Below are 22581 nucleotides of genomic sequence, written 5' to 3'. Positions count from 1 at the left end.
AGACCCGAGCGGAGATCAAGAGTCAACGCCTAACCGACTGAGCCACCCAGGTGCCCCTGAGGCACTCTTTATCTTGTGATGAACTCTTTCATCCTAAACATGGCTCCTGGGCCAAATTCCTGGGGCTGTTAGAGGCCGGGAATGGCGTCCCTTGTGACAAGACCAGGAAAGTCTTTCCATGGTCATGTGTGTTCCCTTAGAAAATGGCCTATTCTGGGCTCTGGAACTTGTGTGCTACTACAAGGACCAGGACCTTCTTCCTCTCAGGAATGGGGAAGAGGCTCTAAGACCGTTGTGTGGTGGGTCACAGAGAGGCATTGTTTTAAGACCGTGTCCCCTTCCACTGGAAGATGGAGCAACGGGCTTATGGTGCAGCCACCTGGGCCTCTCCAATGGGCCCTGGTGGCACATGGAGTGGAGTTTTGAGAGGGGCCTCAGGCAGCCTCCTTCTCACACCCTGTGGGGGCTTGGGGCTTGGAACACCTGCAGCTTGGCCTTCACGAGCAGGCTTCTACCTAGAATGTCATCGTAGCCCCTCTGGCCTTTTCCCTTGACCAAAGTGTCACTATTCTGATCTCCCAGGCCTCAGGAAAAAGACCTGTCCGTGGCAAGCATTGGTTCTGCTTAGGACCTCCTTCATTTTGAAGGCTTTATTATGAAACCCTCACATCTCCCCTCAAGAGGTCTGCAAGGGACAGTGGCATAAAGAGGTCTGTTCAGGGAGCTGAGACGCAGGGGGCACTCTTGTAGGACATTCTGGTGTCCTGAGAGTCAGATCTCTCGAATGGAGGACACAAGCTGTTCCCTGATTCTCAAACCTGCTCTTTGGAATAAGTCAGTTATCCTTACAGTTTACTGGAGAGCAGGTTCCACAAGTTGAGTGTTTTCTGGACTTGACTTTTACTAAGTGACATATTTCTAATTGACAGGTGGGGCAGGGGAAGGTTCGTAAAGCCTTAGGAAGGAGAAGTCTAGAAGAAATATTCTCCTGCTGATTCCTGCAGCCTCACTGGCTCATTCAACAACCCCAGAGCCTGGCATCAGCGTCTCCCACTGCCAGCTACCTCTCCACCTGTGACAAGGGCACCTGCCTGCCCCACATTCAGGGGTACCATGGTCATTGCTGGTTTTGAGGCCTTCAAATGGCTCACTGCCACAAGCCAACTGAGAAAGTCTTAAGAAATAGCTTAAAAGTATTAACTGAATATGATAAAGAGAACCAGAACACTTTAGAAATAAGTTAGAAAGGGGATTAGTATCTCAGCTAAGATGTGGAATGATCAATTTTTTTTTCCTAAATTCTTTGATGGCACAGGAAGGAAGGTGGGCTTCCCACCCTGCCTTCCCAGCCAGCACATTCCTGGAAGTAGGTCTGATAATTCCAGTGGTTTCTAGACTTGGTCTTCCATGGACAGTTTGGCAGGTGTTACTCTGCTTGCTTTTATAGAATATATGGAAAAAATCGAGTTAGTTTTGACCAGCTCCCAGGAAGAAGAATTTCAATTCTTCTTGAGAGGAACTGAACTCTAGAGAATGTAAGGGCCTACTTAGCCAGAGTGATTTCATCTTGGTTAAACAGTGATTTTCTTGTTTATGCAATAAAACTTAAACTGACCCTGCGCGCACCCGCCCTGCCCCCCCCCGCCCAAGAAACTTACTTAGAAGCAAGTCTGGGAAACCAGTAAAATGTGGTTGACCAGTCCCTGATAACAGAGCCCAAATACAAGGGCGGGTCAGGTCAGGTGGAGATAACAGAGCTGGAATGCAGGGATGAGTCGGGCCAGGTGGAGACATCCAATCAGTGGAGTGCGCATACTGTCTCCCTAGCTACCAAGGAGTGTGGGCCCTGCCTTTTGGGTGCCAATTCTGACCAAGGTGATAGGTTAGTTCAAATAGCCACTATGGGGTGAATTGTAATTCAACAGGCCACCCGTGTGTGACCTAGCATGACTGTGCAACTTTCTCTGTGTGTTGCAATCTCATTGGCCACCTGTGTGTGGCCAGGCTCAACCACATGGCCTTTTGCTCTATAAAAGTTAGTCTGTGAGGCTGGGAGTCGTCGTCCTCTCTGTAAGAGGCAGCCCTGCCCAGGCAGTTTGATTCTCAATGCTTGGCGCGAAATAAAGCTTTGCTTGGCCTTCACTTTGTATCAGTCTCGCTCCTTTGATCACGGAGAAGACAGTTCAATAAATAACAGAGAAAGGTTAAATAAATACCTTAAATGGAGAAGACTGGGTCTGGTGCAAGATATAAGCATACAGATTCTGGCACTTCCTATCCATGAACATGGTTATCAGTGTGCAAAGATCAGCTGGAGGACCTGGGATCTAGGAGCCATCTTCTCTGCCCCTACTTGGTGTACTTTGTTGTGGTTCTTACCTGTCTCTCCCTCTATTCTTCTGCTTGTCCTCTCCTCCCTCAGAGACCCTTGGACAACATGACCCACTGAAAGATGCGTTGGGTCCTCTAGGTGCTGTGGGTCACACTCTGGGGAGTGCTGTGATGAAGCAGCGGATAAGAAATTCTGTGAATGGACCCACAGCTCATCTCTGGGTCAGAGGCAGTTAAATGGTCCCTGCTGGGCCCATATGTGGCCCGTGTCCGATATGTGGCATGTGTCCCATTTTATCACGTGGCTGTGGGTGCTGTGGACATTCAACAGCTCTGTGCTGGGGACGATGGCAGAAACCAAAGGGACAGCAAAGGACCTCGGGAGGCAGAATTGATTTCATGGTCCTGTGGACTCTTTCCAAGATAAATAATGGCTGTGATCCTTTTTTAAGGGTTGGCTGCTTACAACAGCTGTGTGCTTTTGCTTGGAACCGAAATGTATTTGTCTCTCACCAGTGGCCTGGGATGCCTGGCAAAATGAAGTCTCAGAAGGCTACAACGAGGCAATGATGGGTCTAAAAATACCATTGAGGGGTTTATTAGCAGGGTGCCGTAGAGAGTGGGCACACGGCTCCCATTGCTGGAGGGCAATGTTAATCTTACGGCCACCATGGGATTCAGTCTCCTCTTGCCACGTGGAAAAGAAACAGGCTTCCGTTTCACGATAAGGCCTCAGGCTGCCCCGCACTACAGAGTAAGCCACTCACTACAGAGCCTTTTAATCTAGGATCATTTACCAGGAAGAACCATATTTGCCAATGTTGGGTCAGGAATCCCCAATTGATCATTCCACCACATCATGAAGACATTAGTAACCAGAGCCAAAGTGCAAGGGCTCAGACTCACCCGGTTTCCTTTGTCCCCGGGTGGTCCATGTAAACCCTGCAATAAATCACAGAAATGAAGACACGTTCATGAGAAAAGACAGGATGGCCATCCTGGCCTTCCTTCCAGGCTCAGAAAGTTCTGATACCTAATTCATCAGAGACAGGCTTAATTATCCCCATTTTACAAAAGGGGGACAAAGGGACTGGACCTTGAGACATATATTGAGTTCTGGGTGAAGCCAAGAATAAAGTTCCAGGTTTTTTGCTCTGCAGTGGAGGCCCTGGCTGGTGGCCCTTCTCTTCTAGCCCGCTCCTTCCAAAGGGTGGCATGTGCCGAGAACTCTGTGAGCACAGAGCACTCTCCTGGCAGAAGTGTTTCTGTAACTCTTCTGAAAGGCTCTTGCTAGAAAAGTGACCCCAAAGCTGCTCATACCCCCTTTCAAGGTACAGGCTGTTCTCCATGACTTCAGCTAGGGGAGCAGCACAAGGCAAAGATCGCCCAGGGCTGGCCAGAGAAAGCTGCTAGGGCAGCCAGGCGTGGAGCTGGTGAACAGATGTACAACCTTTAGGCGGATGGGAAACAGAGGTCCTGGCTCTCTCAGGCTGTCTGCTTTCATAATGACACAGCAGGAAATCTGCTGCAAACTGGGAAGCCGGTCTCTCGGGAAGGCTTCCCCTGTCACGAGACATCTCCTTCTTGCATTATAATGATTCAGCTTTGCTTCTGCCTCTCCTCAACAGCATTGGGGTGCCATGGCACGTTCATCTATGGGACCCCCTATTGCATCAAACACAGATACTTGTGGTGGGAGGGGCTCACATGTGTTCACTACATCCCGTCAGATGGGCCACATGGCTGAGGACCTGGTACCCCCACCCTGTGTCCCCAGGTTTGCCCCGAGCCGTGCCCAGCAGGGAAGTTCCGCAACCACATGGTTTTGGGACAGCTTCCTCTGTCACAGAAATCACATTCGTCCTTGGCTCTGGATGTTTGCTGACAGGGCTTCTGTTTGGGGGGGGGGGTAGGGATGAGGGACAGAAAGCCCCAGTCGCGTGACACTTACAGGAAGCCCAGCCGCTCCTGTTGGTCCTGTCATCCCCAGGTCGCCTTTGCTGCCCTGAAACCGGAGAAAGAAACCCATGAGGCCTCCCTGATGTGGGAACAACCTTCCACCCACTGGCCTCTGTTTTTGTAGGAAACCTGGGAAACCTCTCTGGTCCCTTCAAAGAGCCCTCTATGGAGCAAGGGCTCAGCGGAGGGTGTGACTGGTGTGGACTCCCCCACAGTGGGGGGTTTTGAGGCCCCCCCTCACCCTCCCTCCAGCAGAGCCCATCCCCCAAGGCCTTCTGGTAAGGCTGGACGGTGCCCTGAATGTCCTAGCCTGGCCTCAAGCAGAAGCCAAGGGGGAAAACAAGGAGCAGGAAATGAGCATGGACAGGGAAGGTGGGGGAAGAGCGAAAGAGAGCTTTGCTTTCTGCTGTCATGCTGAGAGCAGCCATCTCCGTCCTCCTGAGAGGCCAAACTGTCATCCTGAGAGCAGCCATCTCCGTCCCCAAAGCGGTTGTGATCTCGGGGAGGGAAGCCTGTGCCCCTCCTCAGGAGCTCTCCACCCTCTGCACCCTCAGCGGTGTGGTCCGTGAGCGGGTGAGCGAGGGGGATGGAGCTTCCCTGGGGACAGAAGGGCCACGGATGCCCCGCACGCATCTAGCGCCCCCCACAGCCCTCTGGTGATCTCCTACCCCAGATGTGCGGAAACCTGGGGCTGGGCGGGAAAAGCAGACTTGGACTGGATTGGCAGGCCTCCTCCTCCCCCGAGCCCAGAGCCCCAGCAGCACTGCACAGGCACCCACGCCACGGGAGACCGTGACTGTGGGAGCAGGTCTAATGCCCCGGCCTCCTGATTTCTTGATGTTGCCCAGGACTTTCTCATACTACCTGGCGCTCCATTCCAAGCTGTCTCCTAAATCATCACAAGGCTTAGGTGTGTCTGCTCCCAGCAGCACCTGGGACCTGGCCAGACAGAGCCCGTGACCGACGCTGGGTGGCCAGGGACCAGGCACAGGCAGCTGTCCGTCTGTACACTCATAGAGATAAAGTGAGCAACCCAGGCCGGCTGGCTCCCCCACGGGCTTCTGTGAGGATCACCAGGCGAGGCCACAGATGAGGGGTGTGCTGGTCTGGGGGGAAAGATGGGGGCCGAGGACTAGCAGTGGGGCCGGGGCACTGGACCCCTCCCAGGGCACAGGCTCTCTGGCCACTGAGCACTCACCCTCTCGCCCTTTGGTCCCGCTGGGCCTGGGACTCCGATTGGTCCTGGAGTACCCTGGGGAAAAGAAAGAAAGCAGAAGTGAGAGGCTCGATGCCGGGAGAGTGGGGAGCCCCGGGGGCCCCGCCCGGCGCTGGAGATGATGAGCAAGGTCCAAAGGCCCATTTTCAGGGTTGGCGAGGCCAGGCTCGTTCAGGGCAGTCATTGGACTGGGGCGTCTCCCTGTTTGGGGTGGGGGCCTTGGGCAGAGAGGCCTCCCCCTGCTCAGAGCCAGATTTGAGGAGGGAAACCCTTTTGCTTCACCACCAAGCTTGCCAAGGCTGAAAATGGTAGGAGAAGTGCTGCTTTGGTTTGCTCCCTGAAGCGCTTGGGGGGATTGGCAGGGGTGGGAGGCCTTGGGGGGGGTGGGGCTGGCACCTGTTGCTGTTGCAGCTTCACATGCGGGGGTGGGGAGGGCTCATGCCATGGAGACCAATGCAGACGTGCGCACACACAGAGGCAGGTGCGGGGTGGGGGGTCATTCTGCCACTGCTCACCCTACCTGCCCCACCGCCGGCCGCCCTGGCCTTCAGCCTCTGTCCCTGCTCCCGGGCCCTATGGGGCAGTCCGGACCTGAGAGGGATGAGTGTGGGCCTGGCAGGGAGGTGGGTCCCACCCGCTCCGGACTCAGGGTTCCAGGGGAGTCGGGGCAGCTGGAACCTTGGGCTTGGAGGCAGGGCCGGGCTGGCTCGGCAATTAAACACCTTCCCCAGGTTCCTGATTTCCACCCGACTAGATGGAGGTCTAGACTTCAGGTCTATATGGCTCTGCCTCTGTGTTTAGGCTTCCTGCTCAGACGAGGCCCTGAGGATATGGGACAGCTTGGTGGGCAGTGAGCAAGTGGGGAAACGCTGATTTATGTTACAAGAGGGGAAGAAAAGAGCTGTAAGAAGTGTTCCATGACCCCTCTCCAGCTACGAGGGAAGACAATGGACATGTCAGAAATGAAAGCAGCCTGATCAGGGTCATGGCTGAGAACAGCACCGTAGAGTCACTGGGCAGCTTCAAGTCCAGCCTTGAAAGCCTATGAATGTGGAGATATTAGAGAAGCTTCTTGGCTCTCCGAGGGTCCGTTTCCCCTTCTGTAAAAGGGGGATGATGACACGAGTGTTTGCTTTCAAGGCCGCTGCCCGGTTGAAACGGATGAACGCACGTCATGCATTTGGCCCCAATAAATGTTAGGATTGGCACAGCAGGGTTATTCTTCCCATAAAACTTTTCCTTTAAGGTTGTGATGTTGATTTAAGGAGAAAAATAAAACCTGGGGTCCAAAAGGGACAGAATCTACAAATTTGCACTGCTCCCCTCTGTCCAGCACGAATGGAGGACTGTTTTGGCTTCTTTGATTCCAGCCACAGGTCGGCCCCGTAGCCCTGACTGGTCCCCTGGGGAAGGCACGCTAGGTGTGAGGAGGGTGCAAAGGGAGGGGCTCGGGGGCAGGGGAGCACAGCCCTAATGATGCCCGGAAAAGAGGTCTAGTCTCTGAATGGGAGAATCTCCAGTGTGGCCTCCGCAAAGGCATAGTGGGGAGGGGCTCTAGAAAGGATGTGGTCCTGGGTGAGGCCTGTCTACTCCTCAGCTTTGTGAGGGCACGGGCCACACGATGAGGCTCTGAGTGGGGCTACTCCTGGTCCTCCCCAGCATCAGTCGTGAGGTCCACCTCCAGGCCTGTCCTCCCCTCCATAAATGAAACCCTGCAAATTCAACGTCACTCGAGTATCATCCCAGCCAGCTCATTAGAACCTTGTCTTCCAGGCCTCAAAATTGTCCCACAATGGCCAAGCTGGGACTCTCTGGCTGGAAGGGGCTGGGCACACACATAAGTCTGGTTATGGCCCCCCGGGCAGGGAAGTCCAGCCTCCGGGCCCTTGATGGTCAGCGGTTCCCTAGACCCTCGGAAAGTGCCAGGCTTCAGTGGGAACACCACATCCCTAAAGCCATCATGGGGCGCTCTGGAAGGTGGAGAGGAGAGGAGAGATTTTTCCTGATGCTTCAGTTGTTTGTCCCAAGAAGAAAGGCCAGGTGCTTTCTAGTCCTGAGTAGGTGATGCCTGTTTTCTGGAATCAGAAAGAATGGAGAAAGAGGGGGCCAATGTGTTCCTCTTTTGCTCTGCATAAAGCCTTTGTTGAATTGTGGGGTGGCTGGGGCAGCACAGGAAGCAGGGTCCCATGCCCGCAGAGCACCAAGCTAGGACTGTCCCATAGGATCCTAGAAATATCACCTCAATACACACCGGAGGGGGCTGCACAGAACTAGGAAGCCCTCGTGGGCAGACAGGAGATGGACAGAGCTCACAGCATGGAGACAACACAGCACAACGGGCACATACAGATACGTTTGGTGGGCATGAGTCGTGGTCCCAGCCCCTGGGGCTGGGCTCCCAGGCCGTACTCAGCCTTCTGTTGGAAACAGAGACCGTGCAGCGGGAGCAGACCTCCATCCCACATCCAGTGGTCCAGAGACCCAGACTTGAGGACCCTGGGTCCAGACGATGGCCTGGGGAATTCGGAGGAAGGCCACCCATCTTTGGTCAAGAGGCCTGAAGAAGCATTTTTGACCTGGGCAAAGACAGTACCTTTCTGGTGTTGGTGGTGGGATAAGGCAGGACTCACTGGGAAAACGAGGCCACAGCAGGACAGGGACAGACGAGAGGGGCCACAGGCGGGGGGCGGGGTGGGCTGAGGGGTAGCGGAGAAGTGACACTCACCGGTGGCCCAGGCCTGCCGTCCAAACCTGCAGCTCCCTGGACGAAGGGGACAGTTTGACCGAAAGAAGGGGAGGGAAGGGATGGGAGGGAGAAAAAGGGACCGGGGAGGGAAGAGGTGAGTGAAGCAGTGACTCCGGACAGACACAAATGCTGGTCATCAAACAAAACGGGAGAAATAAGCTTGGGAGGACAGGTGATGATATTCACACGGAAACCGACAAAAACGGACACCGAGCGGCAGTGTGGCCGGCCACCGTGCAGGCTGGTGGGGAGCAGTGCAGACAGCCCATCTCATCCTCTGTGCCCTCTGACCCCCTCTCTCCCCGTAGCCCCTCTCAGAAATCCCTCTGCCAGGGGGTTGCAGCGCTTCGGGAAAAGGGACGCAGAAAGAGAATTCATGGAAAGATGTCTGGAGACAGAGGGATCGCCTCCTTCCCAGGACCAGTCTCCCTGCAGGGGGACAAGCCTATGTGGAGGGTGGGCTATCTTCCTAGCCTTTTTTTGCATCGCTGTGGAGACCGGGCCAAGGCTGCAGAACGCTGAGGAAATCAGTACTGAGTTACAGCACCTGGCTTGGGAATGTGGGTAGACACTGGCCTGCTTCTGCTCGGGGGTGGGCAGGGGGCTGGGATGTGAGTCCTCACGATGCCTGACCTTTTGCTGGCACTGTGTGGTTTGCAAAGCTCAGGACAAACGCAGTGCATTCCTGTTCTCCCAGACAAGGGCCCGCTTAGAGAAAAAGACTTTGGGGGCAGCTGACTGGGACAAAGGTCTAAGGCCACGTATGCTCTGGAGTAAACTGGCTGACAGGGGACCCACTCGCCATGAAGCACCCAATGATCTCTGAGGTGCCAATAGGAACTCTTGCTCCAATGCTGGGCTGGGATGTTGTCCCCAAGACCCACCTAGGAGACCCAGAGGGAAATTTGTCTAATGATTCCAATGTGACAAACCAGAGAGAAGGTAGTGGGGACAGTCTAGACCAGTGAGAACTGAGTTCTTATAAAAGGGCATCTAACTGAGCCTCCGAAATGAGCCTAGGCCTCAGGGTTTTAAAGGTGGGGGAATGCCCCAGGCAAGGAAGGACAGGGAAAAGGTAGTAGGATCCTCCAGGGACTTCCTTCTCAGTTTTAGGATCACGAAGTCTGGGATGATCCTGACTCCTGTACTAGGGAGCCCAGGTTCTTCACTCTAGGGCAAGATCAGCATTTCCTGGCTGGGGGACACATGAAATAATAGAGATGTTTGGGCCCTCTCCCACCCCAATTCAACCAAAGTCTCCAACGGGGAGGCCAGAGTAATGGCATGTTTGACAAGCTCCAGGCAACTCCAGTATGTAGCCAGCACTGAAAACCACTTCCATAGGGCCAACAGAAGGGACTCCATAGAATGTTCTGGAAAAGCAGGCTGCTACTATATGGCATAAACTATGGAGGTGAAGCTGAAAATCAGAACTTTAACTAAGTAGTCACAAACTTGGCCTATGCAGTACCAATTCCGAGTTTTCTCAAGAGATCTGGGGCAGAGGGTACCAATTCCGAGTTTTCTCAAGAGATCTGGGGCAGAGGGCACGGACTGGCAGTTTTCAGGCCATATGTGGGTCACTGACATATTTTGCGTGGTCTGTGGAGTTGCAAGTAATTTTAATTTAATGTTAGAAAATGGGGAGATTTCACATAAAATGCCAGATGTCCAACTTCCTTGGAAAAATGAGACCATCTGGAAATACTAGCCCCTCATTCCCCTGAGACGACAGGCAGCTGAATAGTCAGTTTCTCTCCTTAAGAAGGGACGCCTGGCTTCCAGTGCGCCCCAGTCCCCACTACTCCCTCTTGCATCCCTGACGTCCCCGTTCGTTGCCGCTTGTGGAGATGCTCGCTCGGTTGTTTTCTGAAGCTAGCAAAAATATTTCTCTGCACCCATGCCTTTACTGAAAGCTGACAACTTAAAGACACACCGGGCACTTTCTCTGTTTATATAACCTGTTTGATCTCTGTGCCATTTGCATTTTGAGCCTTGACTAAATTCTCCCATGTTCACTAGGGCCTTGGGGCCGTGAAGGCGGATGAGAGATCTGTGGTGGAGTCAGGGCAGGAAGGCTCTTCTCTAGTAATGAGTACTTAAATATTCTGGACACAGCTTAAGACATGGGAAAATGTCTGTTAAAGTCATCAGTTCCTCACAGTCTGCCAGGCACATCAGCTCCTTAAATGTCCTACATTTGATGCACTAATGAGGATGTGATCATACCTTTTGCTCTCGCTGTTTGGTTGCTGTGACTATTTTAACCAGAACTTCACTCTCTGCCAAGCTGGGGTAATTGGGCTGCTCTTTGTTCTCCGGGTCTTTATGGCTTCCCAGGGTGGGAACTGGCCTTGCGCCCAGGACAGAGGAAGCCCCAGTGGCTGGAATGAGCCCCTTCGTGAGGCAGTGGCCTCAGTGAAGGAGCAGCCTCTGGCGTGGCCTGACCACTGACTTCATATGTGACCTCAAGTGACTCTCTCTTCTCTGGGACCCTCAGTAAAATGAGCAGATGGATCCCTGACGTCTGTTCCAGCTCTCGGAAAGCAAGCGGTGCCAGCCCCACTGAGGGATGAGGGAGAAGGAAACCCAGGGCTCCGGGAGGTGGGGGTTAGAGGGCATGGCCCTGGACACAGGGGAGGCAGTGACGGGGCCATGAATCCACGGGAGCTTGGAGCAAAAGATTCATCCAGGCCAGGCGCCCACATCTGGAAATGTAGTTGCCTCCTAGGGAGCCCCTCGCCCCGACCTGGGGTCTGATTTCAGGGCAGCCTGAGACAAGAGACTGAGTGGCCTTAGCATGCTGGGAGCAGAGAATCTGCTTTTGTACAAGCTCTTCTGCTGTGGCCGGTGCTGAAGATAGGGAAATAGGAGGGAGATGTTGAACGTTTCACCAACTCGCTGCTCCCAGGTCCTCCAAGCTTGACTCCCATTAAGGGCAGATTTTTTATTACCTCTGAATCAGTCACATGTAGGGCCTGAGACGTTCTCAGGCCTCTTGGGGCTCTCCAGCTGGGGGCTTCTTGGGTGGGGGGCCCTGTCTTCTTTAGCTCTGCATCATCCCCTCATGCCCAGGCCTGGAGCTGGCCCAGAGGAAGCCCTCGGGAAGGGAATTAGAGTCTACGGTCTTGCCCACGTGGGAAAGCAAAACCAAATGGAGTGTTCTGGAATGGAATTTTAGAACCCCCAGTTCTGCAGCAGCCTTCTCCCGCGGTTCTGCATGCCGCCCCAGCCTCCTCAGGACCACCCGGCTGGGATCCGCCCAGGTTTGCTGGCTCTGAGATACTTACAGGTAATCCCAGCGGCCCTCGATCTCCTTTCTCTCCCTGGACACCCTTCTCTCCTTTTGCTCCATCTAGTCCTGCTTCCCCCTGAAGGAAAGGGAAGGGGCAGATCACAGAAAGGCATGTCTCAGACAAGTCGTTCTTGCATCCTGGGGTCCTGGAGGTAGGGGTGGGTTGGGGACATGGGGGCAGGTAGAGGACGGAGGAGGGAGGGGGCAGGCAGAGGTGGCTGGCCCATGGATGGCAGGCAGGAGACTCCAAGAATTCTTGAGTTCCTAGCCTGGCTCTACCTCCATTAGACTCCTCGGTATCCCTGTAGTAACTGAGAGGTCCCCAAAGGAAAAGGAGATGGGTGGAGTGGAGACAGACCCAAAGGGCATTTCCAGGTCAGGCTTGGGCATAAGTGACCATTTGCAGAGCAGGAAAACTGGGGCCCTGCAGAAATTGACTGGCAGGTGTCCGGAATGTTACCATGGGAGCTCCAAGGCTCTGGAACTTTGGGACAAGAAATTGCCCAACAGTCTCCTGAAGAATATTGGGGTGGGGGTGGGAGGCACAGGACAATTTGCCATCAGCTCCCAGCCGCTCTTATCCAGTTGATATGCTTTTGAGGGGGGAGACTGGGAGACCCCCCCCTCCAGGCCAGACCAGTGGGCTTGGACCTGGGGAGGAGGGGCCTGCACTACACCCCTCTCTGTCTCCACCTCTACTTCAGGGTGAGTGAAAGGTCTGGGGTAGAAAGGTCTGGGCATTTCATTCTATGCTAAGAATCCAACCCGTCACTCGTAGGGTGATTAATGGATGGGAAAATTCTAAATAGGAAGCCTGTCCAGTGTCAATGCCAGGTGTTAAAAGGACGTCATTCTCTCCTGGTTGTAGCCGCTGGCCATTGTCACATGATTCTACTTTAGGAAGGGACCAGATGGGCCACCAGTCTCTGAAGGACTTTCCTGCTTTTCGGCCCTCTCTGACACCTCCCCTCCCCTCCCCACTCAGCACCTCTCATGTGACCTCTTCTTACCTTTGGTCCGGGAACACCTTGGAGCCCCTGTATTTGGAATCAAAACAAGGCACCTGAGAACTGCATTTCTAAGTAAGTCAAAAACACCTTGTCCATCGGACCACAAAAGAGCAAGGGCCTGGGGTCCCCGCCCAGGGATGGTGGAGAGAGTGCTAAGGGGGCTCGTGCTTGGGGCTCCCTGGGGTGGAGTCTGAGGCAGGCCTCTCCAACCAGGGACTGACAGAGCGTCTCTCTGTGACCCCCACAGTGGGCCTCGAGCCTCCTGAAGGGAAGATGCAGAAGGAGTACAGACAGCAAACGCTGGTCAGATTAATACACGTAAAGCGCTGGGAATAGCGTCCGGCACGTAAGAAGTCGCGGTAAGCGCTGCCGCTGTTATTACTCCTCCTTGTGCCGATGAGAGTGGGTGACGCGGTGCTGTGGGGACTGGGAACCCCACAGAGGAAGGACCAGCATCTCTTGGTTTAGGATGCTGGGGGGCCCCAGAAAGGCCTCATCTTATCCCCTGTCACCTGGAAAGGCTAATCCAGTGGGGCTGGTTTTATACCACTTTCCATCTTAATCCAGATGTTTTTGCTGCTGGTTAGTCAGAAGGAGGAAGGGGGAGAGTGGGCGTCTAATAGCAAAGGGCCGAGCTTAGCGGCAGAGGGACTTCTGCGGGGCAGTGGGACCAGACCCCAGGGCGACACTCCAGTCAGCTGTCTCTAAGACGGCTGGTGATACCCGCACTCCTCAGGGTAACTGAGACGGGGCCGGTTTATCATGGTGTGGGCGGAGGGGCGGTGCAAAGGAGTAGGGAGAGGTTTGTGGATGAGAAAATCCCACCCAGGGAGGAGGAGGAGGTGACAGTGACCTGAGGCTGATATGGATCCCAGTGACTGCCAAGGGGAAGGGATATTAGGGACCCAGTCACAGTAGACTGAAATGCTGACAAGCCCACCACACTTACCGGAGGTCCGGGGGGCCCCTCTGGCCCTGGAGGCCCAGGAACCTAGAATCCAAAGGGAGATGGTTAGCCCACCCTCTGTTACCCTCCGAGTGGCCTCCCCTTTTACCATGGTTCAAGGTCTAGCTGGGGACTGCTAGACGAGGTCAAAAGTGCCCAGCTTGTTGGTTTCCCAAAAGAAGGCCGAGAACAGGGCAGAAACGCATAGCAATACGTTAACCTGCACATTGTTGGAGGAAAAAAAAAAAACCCACAGATTGCCAGGAAATGCTGTCAAAACGTCTAGACGTCCAGATTTTCTTGGAAAAAAAAGAAAGAGAAAAGAAAAGCCTGGCAGCACAGGCTCTTGTTCAAGCATGGCAACATTGCCTGGAGCTGAATGAAAGCTTTGCCCTCCAGGCGGGGCATGAAATCTTCAGATAACCCCAGGCCCCACCACTCCCTATTGTCTTTGATCTGGAACTTGGCATTCATTTGTTGTGTGCCTGGTGCCTGTAGGTATTTGAATCTGAGACCTCTGGCTTACAGGAGCGGAGATTGGTTATGTGGGAGGGGGCGGAGCAGCTTTGGAAGAATACCCCTCAAGTCCCCTTGGGTTTGTAACAGAGACTGCTAGTCTCTTCTCTTCCCTTTAATTAAAGGCAGAGTGAAGTAGGACAGATTCATGCTGGATGGGGAAGGTGAAGGGACTCAGGGAGTCTTTCTTTCTACGGAGGATGGTGCTCATTACAGATTCCTTCTCATGAGGACGGCCATCCATTTGCCAACGCTTGGCCCCCCAAGACGCAGGAGGGAGGCCTGCCTGCTCCTTTCTGAGCTGGTCACACCATCTCAGCTTTGAGGCTCTTCTTGCCTTCCCAGGGTTCGAATCCCATGGAGTGTGGCCAGAGTGAACACTCTGTCAGGCCACCAAAGAGAAGCCCCCGAACTTGGGCAGACCGAGTACCTCTCATGTCTCTCGGATCCGTGGATTTCTCAGCTCAATCTCTGGAAACTCTAGAATCTTTTCTTAAAAAGTTTACTGCTTTTTTTCCTTATTATAAACCAGTGATTCATGTATCCTGATTGTGACGGTAGCTACACAGACCTATGAATATATTAAAAAAATTCACAGACCTATACACACTCAACCCAAAAGCCAATATTACTGTACGATGATCTGAAAACAAAAAAATAAAAATAAAAAAAAATAAAGTAGTAACAGACCCACTAAAATATTTTGTAAATTAGAGGGAATTGAACGAACAGAAAGAGTAAGTATCTGGCTACTCCTAATATTTTGCTTTATTTCCTTCCACTCTTTTTTGATGCATAAAATGTATCTGAATATATGTTCATGTTTAACAATGATTTTATATATATAATTTGATTCTCTGCTGTTTTTCATTTAACCTGAAACCTGGTTTTCTTTCTTTCTTTTTTTTTTTTTTGTATGTTCCCCACAAGCCTCCTTTCCGTGTCTCTACTGAGCAGCGTGAAATGAGTTACTCCCCGGCGAGGGCCTGGAGCCGGGCTTGGCACAAGGAGCGCTCCCAAACATGGGGACTATTATACCATTAGTATTATTACCATAAGTTATTGAATCATTTCCTTCTTGTTAGAAATGTAGGCTGTTTCCAATTGTTACTTTAAATACTTCTGGAAGGAACATTTCTGTGTGTGGTGCTTTTCCTGAATCTCGGAGCATTTCATCAGGAGGCCACCCGTCTCTAACCCAGGAACATACCTCATCAAGTTTACTTCCCTGAATGGGGAACGGGCCCTGGTGACACTGACGGTGACAGGGGCCGGGGGACCTCTCCGGGGGCTGAGAAGGCTCAGTGGTCCCTCCACTGGCTCTGTCTGGGTGGCACAGGTCCTCCCATCAAACATGGTCTCCCTCACATGTGGCTGAGCTCTGTTGTTTTCTTGGCTCTTTCCCTGAGCCTACAAATATGCCCGATTCTCTCTCATCTTATGAGACCCTGGCCTCCGTCCCCAGCACCTCTGCCCCCACTGTTTCTCCTCTTGCCTTCACCACCTCACCTCTCAGAGTAGAATGTGCTTCTCAGGAAAGCTTACTTCTTGAGCTTCTAGGCAAAATCCTACAGTCTTCAAGATCCTGCTCAAAAGACCCGTCTTCTAGGATGTTCATCAACTCCTTGAGCGGCTAACCATTCTAGAACATGCTACTGGGGACCATTCGCAGAGGTGGTTCTGTTCCTTTTCCTAACTCCAGACTCTAGCATGGAAAGGAAACATGGCGGGTGCTCTGTGAACACTGGTGGGGAAACCATGACCTGGGACACCGAGGCTGGGTTATGGTGCTCAGTGAATGTCCGGCTTCTTGCTCACTCCGTGTGTCAGGCAGCTGTGTGCTTCCTTCTAGAGCATGGAAATGCCGTGTGTCCTAGAGGGACTGGGGGCTGATGAGATCCCTGTCAAACACCCCATGACACAGAAGGCCGAGCAGCGCAACCTACCTCCACTCCTGGCTCCCCCTTCTCCCCGGGCTCTCCTTTCTCTCCCTGTGGGCACAAAACACCAAGCTGTGGGTGCTGGCACTGGGGCGGGGGGTGTGCACAGGGACACCCTCACATCTGTGACAAACCAGACCGGGACTAGATGAGACCAAGGTGTCGTCAAGGGCCACCTGGGAGGCTGAGGGGACAGTCAGCTTGCAATAAAGAAGATGGGACAAGAGGCCTAAGATCACCATCTTCGGGGATCTGAGGTCCCAGCACGTGGGAGGAGAGGCTGATACCGTGTGTGGACCCCAGGGTGCACAGATCCTGGGGGGACCCCGTGACCTGTTTCTAACCAATAGAATATGGCACCTGGCCAAAGTGACAGGATGTCACTCCTGTGATTACGTTACACGCTTATGTTACAGATTATAACACGCATACATTCAGATTATGTTACACATGCATGAGCACATGGCCCTGTCTTGGCAGGAGGCACTCAGAGACCCCCGCTGGCCTTGGCCTTCAACAAGAAAGCTGCTCCAATGTGCACTGCCTGCTTACGCAAACTGCGGTGAGCTGGGAAGAGCAGCCGGGTGAGAATGTAGACCAGCAGCTTGACTGAAGCCTCGTGAGCCCCCCGGGGCAGAGGGCCCGGCGGAGGCGAGCTGGACTCCGGGCCCACAGACCCTGAGATCAGAAGAGCGCAATGCTTTCAGCTGCCAAATACGAGATTCGTTACGTGGTCACAGAAACGACTCTGTGGCTCTAGGAACAGGGCGAGGGCTAGGGCTGCGAGGTTGAGGAGGAAGCTTCTGCACACGCTCCTTCTAGCCCGGAGCTGCTCCGTGGTGGAGGGCCACGTCGGGAGGCTGGGAACTGCCTCCCTGTCCCAGCTGAGCGGGGCAGCCCCGGGGAGCAGGACATCTGCCAGAGGGACATCTGCCCTGGGTCCCAGGTGGGACTCATTGACCTCTGAGGTTCTCTATACTTCAAATAGGAGAATTCTGAGCCCAAGACTCTAGCACCTTTGAGCCAGGTGGATGCCTGAAGGCTGAGGCCACCATGCTGTGAGCTGAGAAGCGGGAACCAGTATTCACACTCTGGTGCTCTGCCTGGGGTAGCTGTTCTTCAAGAGGACCCGATCCACCCCTCTGACCCTCCCCCTCCCCCGCAAAAGGCCAGGCAGGCGGGGGGTTAGTGCAGCCTCGATACAGGGCCAGGCATCCGCCAGGCCGGTGACCCCATGAGGGGCCCCCTCACTTGCGTGCCTACATCCACAGCGGCCCGCGGACAACCTCAATACCCCACCCTCTCGCCTTACTGTAAATCCCGGGAGCCCGATAGGGCCGGGGACTCCTGTTGCTCCGGGCCTCCCTTGACCACCTGGTTCTCCTTTCTCCCCAGTTGGGCCGTCTAGACCCTACAGATCGACAAAGATCTCTGTTAGTCGAGAGCGAGGGTGTCGGCTGAGCGTCTGTGACCAACTGCGGCAGGCAGGCGTGGCTCCCTTCCTCCAAGGGCAGGGGGTCGAGAAGGTGCCCATTTCACAGATGAAAAGCCACTGAAGCCCCCGGAAGATGCCCTGGTCAAGTCAGGAGCCTCATAGGACTGGGTAAGGTGCTTTCTTTGTACAGGCAACCTCCCCCGGGTGTCGGGCTTCTGCATACTTGCCAAAGAGGCGGGATTACCCCTGTGACCTCATCTCCTTCCCAACGACCCAGTGAAGTATCCAGGGAGGGAGATTAGCCCCATTTTAGAGATGAGAAAATAGAGGTCCTGCAAGGCTCAGGGACTTTCCCAAGGACACAGGACTGAACAGGCCCCATTCTCTTGAGGGGGGCTGCTGGCCTTCATAAAGCCAGGGGTTTGAGGGAAACCCAGGGGAGTCCCCGGCCCCCAAATCCCAGCCCCAGGTTTCCAGCCCAGGCTGCAGCAGGCACCGTGCAGAAGCCGTGCTGGGGTGGCACACCATGCGGGCAGGCAGGCGTCCCAGGGTGGAATTCTGGCCGGCCCGCCCTGGCACTCACCGGTGGGCCCGCCTGTCCCATCTCCCCTTTCTCCCCCTTCTCTCCCGGGCTTCCTGCGTGTCCGTCTTCTCCCTTCATTCCTGCAGGCCCAGACTTTCCTGGGGGGCCTTGGGGACCAGGAGGGCCCATGTCTCCTGGCTTGCCTCGAGGTCCCTTTAGAAAGTATGAGCAATGCTTATTATATACGCTGATGGAGGAGAGAGAGAGAGAGGGAGCATAAAAGAATGGGAAGTCCAAAGGACATGGCTCTGTCCACCTCCCTTGGAATCGGAGGAGACTCAGCACCAGCTCCAGCCTGTCCCAGTTGGGTCTGCCCGGCTCCTCTGGGGCCAGCAGTGTGGGGTTCAGGCTCCTGCAGGGTTGGCCCCATGCTCCCCCACTCCCTTCCCCACAGGCTCACATATAGGCCTGTTCCAGAGCCTTTGGCCCCCAAGCTCCACCATCCCCCATTAGCCCGGGTCAAGGTCCATCTTCGAAGGCTCATCCGGGAGTATCTGCTCTTACCTTTTCTCCATCGTGTCCTGGAGGGCCTGGCAGTCCGATCTCCCCCTGGGGCCAGAACAACGAAGGTCAGTGTCAGAGCAGAGGAGCTGTCATTTACGGCACTGCTTCTGTGCCAGGGTCAGCCCGGAGCTATGAACTTACACTGCCTCTGCTTCAAGGTGAGGCCCCCAGGGCAGAGCCGTGCGCAAGAGGCCTGCGGTTTGGGCGGCGGGCAGCTAGATCCTGGCTCCGCAGTCCACATTCTAGCCATGGCCTCACACGCTGTCTCTGAGGACCCTGGGTACTCCCTGGGAGGGGTGTTGCCTCCCAGTGCCCCACTCCCCTCACCCGCAGCCCAGCCCTCCTATCCTGCCTGCCCCACAGGTAAAACTCCCTGAATCTTCGCATCAACCCAATCCTCTTCTTTAGGTCAGGGAGGGAGATAAAGGAGGCCTGGCCTCTGTTTTTGAGGCCAGTAAAGAATGACCCACATCACCAAGGCAAAATGATGCTAAGAGAGGAGCAGACAAGAAAGGGCAGTGAATTCTGCTTGGTAGAGCAGGGGAGGCTTCAAGGAGGAGGTGGCTTTGAGCTGGACTTGAAATATGAAGACTTGGAAAGGTAGGGAAGAGGGGAGGGTAGTTCAGGGCAGGGGCCCTCGTGAGCAGGGGACAGAGGTGCAAACATGCAGGGCCTTCTGAGAAAATCACAGGGGTGGGGCAGAGGGGAGCAAAGGTGGGGCGCGAAGGAGGGGGGAGATCGGGGAGGTGCTCAAGTGCCATGTTCCCTGATGAGTGGGTTGGGGTCCCCCCCATGGTTCTGCCTGGAGCAGTGGCTTGTCTAGACCCAAGCTCCACCCAGCTCTCAGAGGAGCCTGAGAATGATGGGAGCCCAAGTCAGACAGCAGGGGAAGAATGACAGAGTGAGGTGGCAGGAGAGGGGGTGGCTGCGATGGGGACAAAGCAGGGCCTGGGCTGCCTGGGAGCAGTGGTAGCTCTGAGGGAAGATGGGAGGATCACCCACTGTCTCCCGCACTCAAGGACACACGCAGTGCCTCTGTGGGGTCTCTGCGTTGTCAAGACGAGTGTTACCTTCTGGCCTGGGACCCCTGGGGCTCCGGGTGGGCCAATTTGTCCGGGAAGACCGGGGGGTCCCTAGGAAATAAAACAAAGACCTGTGGAAGAACTTTCCAACCAGGAAGGATTGGCCTGTTGCCAGAGGGGGGTATGTGGAGGCTGGTTTATGGGGATCGATCATTTTCAAACGTCTCCTCAGTGGCCGGAACATCTTTCAGCAAAGGGAAGAGCACGGGGACTCGACAGTTTAAGTGGATAAGCACTGAGTGTGTCTGGCTTAGCGTGGCTGGGTTGAGGGGCGGGGATCCCGGAGCCACGCCTACCAGCCTCTCCCTTCTCCTCCCTCTGAGCACCCCGGGGCTCCGAGAAGATACGATTCACCTCCCCTGACAGGGACTTCAAAATGCCTCCGGGAAACAGTGCAGATATCCATCAACAGGTGCAGGTGTGTGAACCCATGCCCTGGAACACTGCTCCGCAGCGAACAACGAAGCAAGCATGGGTGCCGGCCACGCCACGGATGCGACCCAGACCTCCCATGCTGAGCTGGAGAACCAGGCGCAGACGGCTACACTGCGCGACTCCACTCAGATGACACTCCAGAAGAGACAGATCTAATCCACCAGAACAGAAAGAAGCTCAGTGGTGTCCGGGGCCTGCGGGTAGGTGCGGGATTGACTCCCGAGGCACATGAAAGAACTTTCTGGAGTGCCTGGGGTTACACGGATAACTCCCATGGGTAACCCCAACCCATCAGGAGGGGCTACAGGGATATATACATTTGTCGAAGCTCATCAAACTTCACCGCGAAAGTGGGTCTATTTTATTGCATGTAAATTACGCCTCGAGGTTGACTCTATTTATTTACTTTTAAAGATTTCATTTATTTATTTGAGAAAGAGAGAGAATGAGAGAGAGCAAGCACGGGAGGAGGATGGTCAGCGAGAGAAGCAGATCGCCTGCTGAGCAGGGTTCCCGATGTGGGACTCCATCCGGGGACTCCAGGTTCATGACCTGAGCTGAAGGCAGTCGCTCAACCAACTGAACCACCCAGGTGCCCATTGAGGTTGACTTTAAAAGAAAAAAAGATTCTATGAAAGTTTTGCTTTGGATAGCTATTTCAAATAATATATTTTAATGTCTTCAAATGAAGCTCACTGATTCTAGGATCATGTGATGTTTATACCAACCTCTGGGGTTGGGGCATGATATGATTGGTGTTTGAGTCTGGATTAAAAATAGTTAAAGAATAGAAAATGGAGTTAAAAATAGAGTTAAGCATCTGCCTTCAGTTCAGGTCATGATACCAGGGTCTTGGGATCGAGCCCCACATCAGGCTCCCTGCTCAGTGGGGAGTCTGCTTCTCCCTCTGTTCCTCCCTCCATTCATGTGTGCACTCTCTCTCTCTCTCGCAAATAAATAAATAACTTCCTTAAAAAAATAAAAATACTAAGTTAAATGAAATTCCGATAGTTTGAGAACTTTGGGATCTCCTTTCTTCTCTGCACCTGAACATTAAACCTCATGGCAATTGTTTTAACTAGAAATATTCACTACAAAAATCCACAGGTCTGTCGGTGGTAGTAGGCACACACACAAAATCAGGGCTTGGAATTCACTGGTTTTCCAAGTGCAGAAAATGAAACTGATTTCTAGGAAAGGTGAAAAAGTGGAGGTTGAGTTTCTCCTGATTTTTTTGGGTTATGGATTTTATGAGCTGAATGTTGGGTTCGAGGAGAAACATTCACACATCCTCTTCTGTACTTCTATCTCCTTCACACGGCTGCACAATGCCCCAGTGTCTACACCGAGATAAGAGTGTGCTGTGGAATGGGTGAAGAGCTGCTCCTGAGGACAGCTGGGACCTGGGTGGAGGAGGCTCTGGAGAGCCCCCGCTCAGGTTCGGATCACCCTCTGCCCTGCCACTTCAGGGTCAGCCCTGACCTAGAAGCCCCGAACCTGCTTTCTGGAGGCCAGACCTCAAGTCCTCGCCCTCCCCCGGCCCCCAGCCCTCCTGCCCCAGTGCCCCAGCCCTCAGCCCAGTGCCCAAGGGAAGGAGGAAGACTTACCATCAAGGCCAGCGTTCGGATCTCCTAAAAACCAATGCCATGCGATCAGTTCAAGAACAAGTCAAGGGCCGTCTAGAGGGTCCCCTTGGTCCAGGCACAGAAACATGGGAGCTGGACCTCCCTTAGAAGCACAGTAGGGATAGGCCCTCTTGGTGGGCTCCATGCCTCCTGACCCCATGCTGCCCCCACATCTCCCCAAGGTTTGCAGAACCTCTGAGGCTGTCTTATTCCAGACTCAGGCCTTGAAACGGACTGCACACTCGCCTTCTCTTTGCCAAAGAGGGAGGGTGCAACATATCTGCTTCTCCCTGATCGCTGACTGGGACCCTCCCCTGTTCTCCACATCTCCCCCCAGAACCAGACTTCAAGACTCCAACATACTTCCTTGTAAACATCGAATGCAGAATAGGAAGGTACAGAGCCACTCAAGAAACCAGGGGGATGAGAGTTGGCACGCAGACAGGATCGTACCCCAAGTAAACAGATCCCCAGAGGGGCAGTGTTTCCTTTAAAGGACTGGTTCTCCAACCAGGGGGTGGGGTTTGGCCCCCAGGGGACATTGGTGATGTTTGGAGGCATATTTTTGTTGTCAGCCAGGGGGTGGCGAAAGACCAGGTGTCTAGTGGCTCGAGACCAGGGATGTTGTGAAGCAACCTACAACATAGAGGGCACCCTCCCCCACAACTCCCCACAAAATGACCCGCAGGTATTGAAGACGTGGGGCCCCAGAACCCTGGTCCACCCACTATGATGCTCAGTTCCCGGAGCCCGGATATCCAGCCAGCAGGGCCAGACCCAGAGCCAGGCCACCTCTTGGCCAAATGAGGGGGTGCGTTTGCCTGGAGGCTGGAGGCAGAGGCCAAGGGAGAGAGAGCAAGGGGGCCACTCTTCTGGAAGCTCTGTCAATAGTCTAATGTCAAGGACACTAGTTGGGGCATCAAAGCGCCCCCTCACTGGGCCATGGCACAGCGCCTGG

General features: G+C 54.1%; 1 protein-coding gene across 1 annotated transcript in view; it reads right to left on the bottom strand.

Moving 5' to 3' along the window:
• Positions 1–22581, bottom strand: part of LOC111144910 (collagen type XIII alpha 1 chain) — a 140608-nt gene that overhangs the window by 8222 nt on the left and 109805 nt on the right. The window contains exons 26-37 of the mRNA XM_022499510.1: positions 21606–21629; positions 19552–19614; positions 18482–18526; positions 17978–18130; positions 15966–16010; positions 13507–13548; positions 12558–12584; positions 11543–11623; positions 8232–8267; positions 5489–5542; positions 4283–4336; positions 3238–3273 (exon numbers count right to left, since the gene is read on the bottom strand). Coding sequence (XP_022355218.1) covers positions 3238–3273; positions 4283–4336; positions 5489–5542; positions 8232–8267; positions 11543–11623; positions 12558–12584; positions 13507–13548; positions 15966–16010; positions 17978–18130; positions 18482–18526; positions 19552–19614; positions 21606–21629 — 660 coding nt within the window. The remainder of the gene's footprint in view (positions 1–3237; positions 3274–4282; positions 4337–5488; positions 5543–8231; positions 8268–11542; positions 11624–12557; positions 12585–13506; positions 13549–15965; positions 16011–17977; positions 18131–18481; positions 18527–19551; positions 19615–21605; positions 21630–22581) is intronic.

This window comes from Enhydra lutris, unplaced genomic scaffold, assembly GCF_002288905.1.
Source record: "Enhydra lutris kenyoni isolate GAN:26980312 unplaced genomic scaffold, ASM228890v2 scaffoldscaffold12, whole genome shotgun sequence".
Lineage (NCBI taxonomy): Eukaryota > Metazoa > Chordata > Mammalia > Carnivora > Mustelidae > Enhydra > Enhydra lutris.
The sequence above is the reverse complement of the archived record's forward strand: the minus strand, read 5'-3'. Positions and strand labels throughout refer to the sequence as shown.